At 35.3% G+C, this 5,465-nt stretch overlaps 2 protein-coding genes across 2 annotated transcripts; both read left to right on the forward strand.

The window, feature by feature from the left end:
- Window positions 1-984: 984 nt before the first annotated feature.
- On the forward strand, window positions 985-1,428 carry FOMMEDRAFT_93416 (uncharacterized protein; the record flags this gene model as incomplete). The annotated part of the gene is made up of 1 exon (XM_007269885.1): window positions 985-1,428. A coding segment is annotated over one exon (444 nt), but the record flags the coding sequence as incomplete, so codon positions are not given.
- A 399-nt stretch (window positions 1,429-1,827) lies between these two features.
- FOMMEDRAFT_52477 (uncharacterized protein) lies at window positions 1,828-2,419 on the forward strand (the record flags this gene model as incomplete). The annotated part of the gene is made up of 2 exons (XM_007269839.1): window positions 1,828-1,935; window positions 1,997-2,419. Coding segments are annotated over 2 exons (531 nt in total), but the record flags the coding sequence as incomplete, so codon positions are not given.
- Window positions 2,420-5,465: the final 3,046 nt, after the last annotated feature.

Consider the following 5,465-nt stretch of genomic DNA (forward strand, 5'->3'; position numbering starts at 1 on the left):
TAGGGGTAGTACAGAAGCACAGCCTTTTATATTACAGAAGACATAAGGAGTCATTAGAAGTCATAATACTCTACCTCATGAGAAAGTGTATTACAAACTAGTGTACAGGAAGTACAGGTTGAGTCAGACAGAGTCATAAGAATAATAGAGAGCTCCACTTCATAGGAAAAGTATTACACAGCTTACACAGTATAACTAGTTAGGAGGACTCATAAGGAGTCATTAGAAGTATGAGAGGAAGTATAGAAGACATAACAATACAGTAAAGGAGTCATTAGAAGATTAATCTAGAATACAAGAAGACACAAACCAGTGTCAGCAGATTAATAGAAGACACAAACCAGTGTAGCATACAGTCTAAAGGATTAGCCAGCTCCACTTCATAGGAACAATAGTAAAGGGAGTTACTAAAGTTACTAGAGTAACATTACTCTAACAAAAAGTATATAAGGAGGCCAGTTTAGCCCTTAAAAGATAGTTTTATCAACTTAAGTTACCTAGTACTTGGAAGTACTCTACTACCAACCTACTAGGCTACACTTGCAGCTTGACTAAAGTAGGACTCCTCTACCCTCTCACCCTACAAGTCTACAAGTCTTACCCTCTATACTCTATTCTGTTACTATTCCTAAGGATTAGGACTAGTAAAGTGAGTATATCTTACACTTGGATTATTGGTTGGAAGCCTACAAAGAAGTACAAAGCTTTCTAATGCAAGACAGTACTGAAAACTTTGTACTTCCTCTTATTCTCTATTCAGACTCAATACATCTTACAAATTTCAGTTCTGTATCACTTTAGCCAATATACATGTACTTTGGAGGCCAATCTAAGTACATGTGTTGTAAATCTTTATAGACAGCTTGTCATCATCTAGCATATATTCCTTTAGTAAGTACATTCCTTCTATATTTCTACTGTTCTTTGTGATACATGTCCTAACATACAGTATTTACATTGATAAAGCTTCTAGCATCAGTTTAAGATACATATAATGAGGTTTATAGACAATCTACATCTTTGGAACTCCTCACTCACTTAAAGCACAAACTATTTCAAGCTGTCTTGTCCCATATCCTCTTACAGCCTGAAATTCTTAAGGCATATAGCTCTAGTATTCTATTTAACTGCTTGGATGGAAAATTACACAGGCTCTTCCTAAGGTTTGCTTTTTACTCAGCAGACTACCCTGAGAAGTACATCTTGTATCTATTTGCTATCTTCTTGTTTGTATGTGCTACAATCTTCACCTCAATTTATGTAAGGATAACTAAACATTGTTACAGGATGCTCATTACTAGCTTGTGTGTTTTAGGCAAATTCTCAAGCCTTACAGATATTATGCTAACCAAATTCAACCATATGCTTAGTACCAGAGCCAATCAACAAAGACAAACTTGCAAATGTATTGATGATACAGTACAGTAAGAGAAGATTTCTAGAGCACAACAGTGGATTTTTCAATTAGGGAAGCCTGTAGAATCCACCTGGATAAAAAATCTCCTTAAGGACAGATCCCTCATACTAGTTAATGTAAGTAAACTGTTGCTATCTAGGCAATGCTCCTCATTACTCACTTATCTTATTTTTATAGAATGCTTTTTCTGTGCTTTGCAAGCATGGATTCAATTTCTTTGACTTATTTGTCCCAGACCCTATGCACAAATTTGAGCTGGGGGTCTGGAAAGCAATATTTACCTACCTCTTACACATTCTTTTTGTACAGGGAGGAGAGAGCATACTAATACTTAATAGGAGGTAAGCATCTATGTTACAGCCTCATTAATTGCCTTACTGTCATCTATTTAGATATATTCATTATATTTTAGGTATTACCATACTCCTACATTTGGAATAGATACAATCTGGCAATTTTCTAGAAATATGTCTATAATGAAAAAAATTGTAGCCAGAGACTTTGAAGATATTCTACAGGTAAGTGCCTCCCTCAAGACTATTAATATATATGCACTATAATAGGATGTGTATTACCTAGTGTGTCATACTGGCCTTCAAGGATTTACTGTTAAAGAAATATAATAAAGTGGTCCTTAACCTTTTATTCATCTTAGTAACCTGGCATGCACTTGCAAAGCTCTACATTCATACAGAGACTACAGTTTGGTTCCTTGAGGAGATAACAACATTGCTAGGATACCAGGTACAATACTTTAAGAAGACTGTATGCTTGGCCTACAATACACACAAACTCTCAAAGGAGATTGCTACTCAAGGACATTGTCAAGCTGCCCTACTTAATAAGGGTAAGGTAAAGGGACTAGACACAAAAACAATCAGATATAGTGTGAAAACTAAAACACTCAACATTAATATACTGAAATTTTATTCTCTTAGTGTATATGCTTCTGTCATTTGTCAATTCAGTATGACTGATTTATACAGTACACAAATTGTTAAGTGTCTACTTCACAATACACTCTCCATACTTATCTCAATTGTGTATCTTCACAGGGGGAGTCTCAGTATAGGAGACTCAAACACATGTATGTTAGGACAAACATGCAAGACACTACAAAGGCAGTTTCACAACTAGAGGGTAGGACCTGTAAGATACATAAGATTAATTCTTGTATCAGCCTTAATGATGGATCTGGGGATCCTATCAAGCCAAGGGATCTTGAAGTCCATTATAACATGACAGTATCAAAAAAGGATTCTATCCATCTTTATCAGTAGCTTTCAGATAATGATTCCAACCCAGCTTTACAAGTGAGTACATTATTGATCTCCTCTTTCTATTTCACATATACAAGCACTAATGTATTACACACTTGCTAGAATTTCCTGCCAAGTCTTTGTAGGCACCTGCTTGAACACATTCTCTCAAGACAGGAAGACAAGGCCTTCACCACAGACAAGCTATACAGCCTCTACATAAAAAATGACAAGCTTTTCTGTCTCAAGGTGCTACACATTAATTACACAACCTACAATGTCAGGAGAGCCTAAGATTCACTCAATCCATGGATGCATGCTGATATTATGTTACTATCAGATAACACTGAACATCCCTACATTTATGCTTGAATAATCGGACTTTTTCATGCAGAGGTCAGCTATATGAGTCCAGGGGCCAACCCTAACTTCTAAAACTTTAATTGGCTCAATTTTGCTTAGGTTTACTGGATGAAAGTCAATAAGAATAGCTTGTTTGTTGAGAGACAACTCCCTTGATTGCAATTCTATTGTCATACAGATCCTAGTGCCTTTGGATTCATTGACCTGGATCTTATTCTTTAAGGTGCTCATCTAATCCTGCAATTCTCCAAGGGTACTGTTCAGACACTCTTGCCTCCATCCCTTGCTCACCAACCCAAAGATAAGAACAAAGATTACAAATTTTACTTTGTAAACATGTAAGCATGTTGTTGAGGCTTTCAAATTTGGAACATATTAATGCTGAGTCATTTTTGGTCCAATTTACTACAGATTTGTTGATAGGGACATGTTCATGTACTATTGAGGCAGAGGAATCAGACACAAAAGTATGTAGCATTTAAATAGCTACCTACTACATGACACACTACAAGAACAAAACAACAACAAGATGGATGGTAAAGTATTGGAAGAGGAGGAGGAGACTGATAGTAATGATGAGGATCTCAAAAGCAAAGAACAGAACAATGAGGAAGGCAAATCAGACAGTTATACAGACCTGTAGTGAATATTAGATGCACCATTTACATGTAAGGTAATTTTGTGGTCACACACAGCAAATGACAATCTGTTGATCATCTGCACAACTGTTTTTGCTAATTGAATATGGCACCATGAGTATTCTACTAGGCTGATTCCTTGTTACCATCTTACCAACTTTTGCAGTGAGCAAAATGAATCTTCTTTTAACAAGTGTCATCTATGCCTCCATCTTGACTCAGTTTGCACTAACTGTAGTGTTCTTCAGAGCAATCCTCGACTTCACCACTATCACACAGTTTCTCACAGTTTGTAGGATAGAGAGTGCTACATGTGTTGCTACTGTTTTTACAGATTCTTTCATTACTGTCACTATACTCTATTTGCTGCATCATATGTCTGTTGGTAATCTTTAATACACTGCTACTGTCTGATTCAAGCATATATGGAATTTGCAAGGTTGTTTAGAGACTCAGAACAATAAGGATGGCTATTAGGTTGAAGTTTGTAAGCAGTACAGTATAACTCAACAGCTTCATCAAGGTCTTCTGGCCATTCACACTGCTTGTATCTCTTGCTTTGTTATCTTGCTTACTTTGTTGTCTCTTACAGTACTCTCTAAACACACTTTCACCCAGGCTTGGCTCTGCAACAAGCAGTAACAACTCTCAATCCCCTGTCAATAATCTGCTTGATGTTGACTTTGATAAACTTGCTGAGTACCATTTGCAGCCTCACACAGTACTCTCCAGACACACTTTCACTCAGACTTGGCTCTGTAACAAGCAGTAACAACTCTTGATCCCCTGTCAATAATTTGCTCAATGTTGACTTTGATAACATGCTTGTGTTCCTTTTGCTTTACAGTTGCACACACACACTCCTAACAACTTGCATTCACAATTACCTTCAGTAAGTCCCTTCCCTCACTTGCATTTGACCTGAGATCTCCAGACTTACTTCTTATCTTACACAGTACTCTCTACACCTGCCCCCCCTCTGTTTTTTGGGCCAATCCAGACACATACAAAACAAAGGACACAAAACATGTGTTCTGTAAGGCTGGCACTGATAAAATTCTGGGAGTGCTTAGGGAAGCACTCTCAGATCATTATAGCTGTATTAAAACAGCTAAAATTGTGTAAGTTCTTATATTTTTTACTTTTTTCTACTACTAACATTATTATTATTATTATTATTAGGGGTAGTATTCATGAGTCAGGTAATGACAATACCCTACACCTTCTAATAAGATGTTTTGGGAAGAAGAAATTGGTAGGATCTATACACCTGCCTTTTGTTAATAATGTGAGTTTTTTTTACCTTTGTCTTGTCTTTCTTTACTAATATTATCTTAAGGAATTCAATTTCAAGGGGGCAACTATTAGTTACAAGACAGCTAAAAAAATTGTAATTAAAAAGATCTTGTAATATTTTCTTTTGCTTTGTATTTTATTTACATCTGTTATACTTCTATAACACACACATTACAAACTAGTACTATATATTTATTAAGATTAGAACCCTAAAAATAGAGTTTTTAATTATTATATACATTAATTTGCCTTTTGTATTAATTATCTACTAAAAATAAATATTTTTGCTTAATTATATTACAGATATCACTCTGTTTTTAAGATTATAATACTTATATAATCTAAGTATAATACTTTAGCTTATAATGTAAGGTTATCATAATGTATTCAATGAATTGTAATAATTCATAACACTCTTAGAGTCTTTATATACATTAATATGCCTTATTTTATCCTTATAGTTGTGTTCTAACCCTTACATATGAATTACAA

Source organism: Fomitiporia mediterranea (genome assembly GCF_000271605.1).
Source record: "Fomitiporia mediterranea MF3/22 unplaced genomic scaffold FOMMEscaffold_11, whole genome shotgun sequence".
In the NCBI taxonomy this organism is placed as follows: domain Eukaryota; kingdom Fungi; phylum Basidiomycota; class Agaricomycetes; order Hymenochaetales; family Hymenochaetaceae; genus Fomitiporia; species Fomitiporia mediterranea.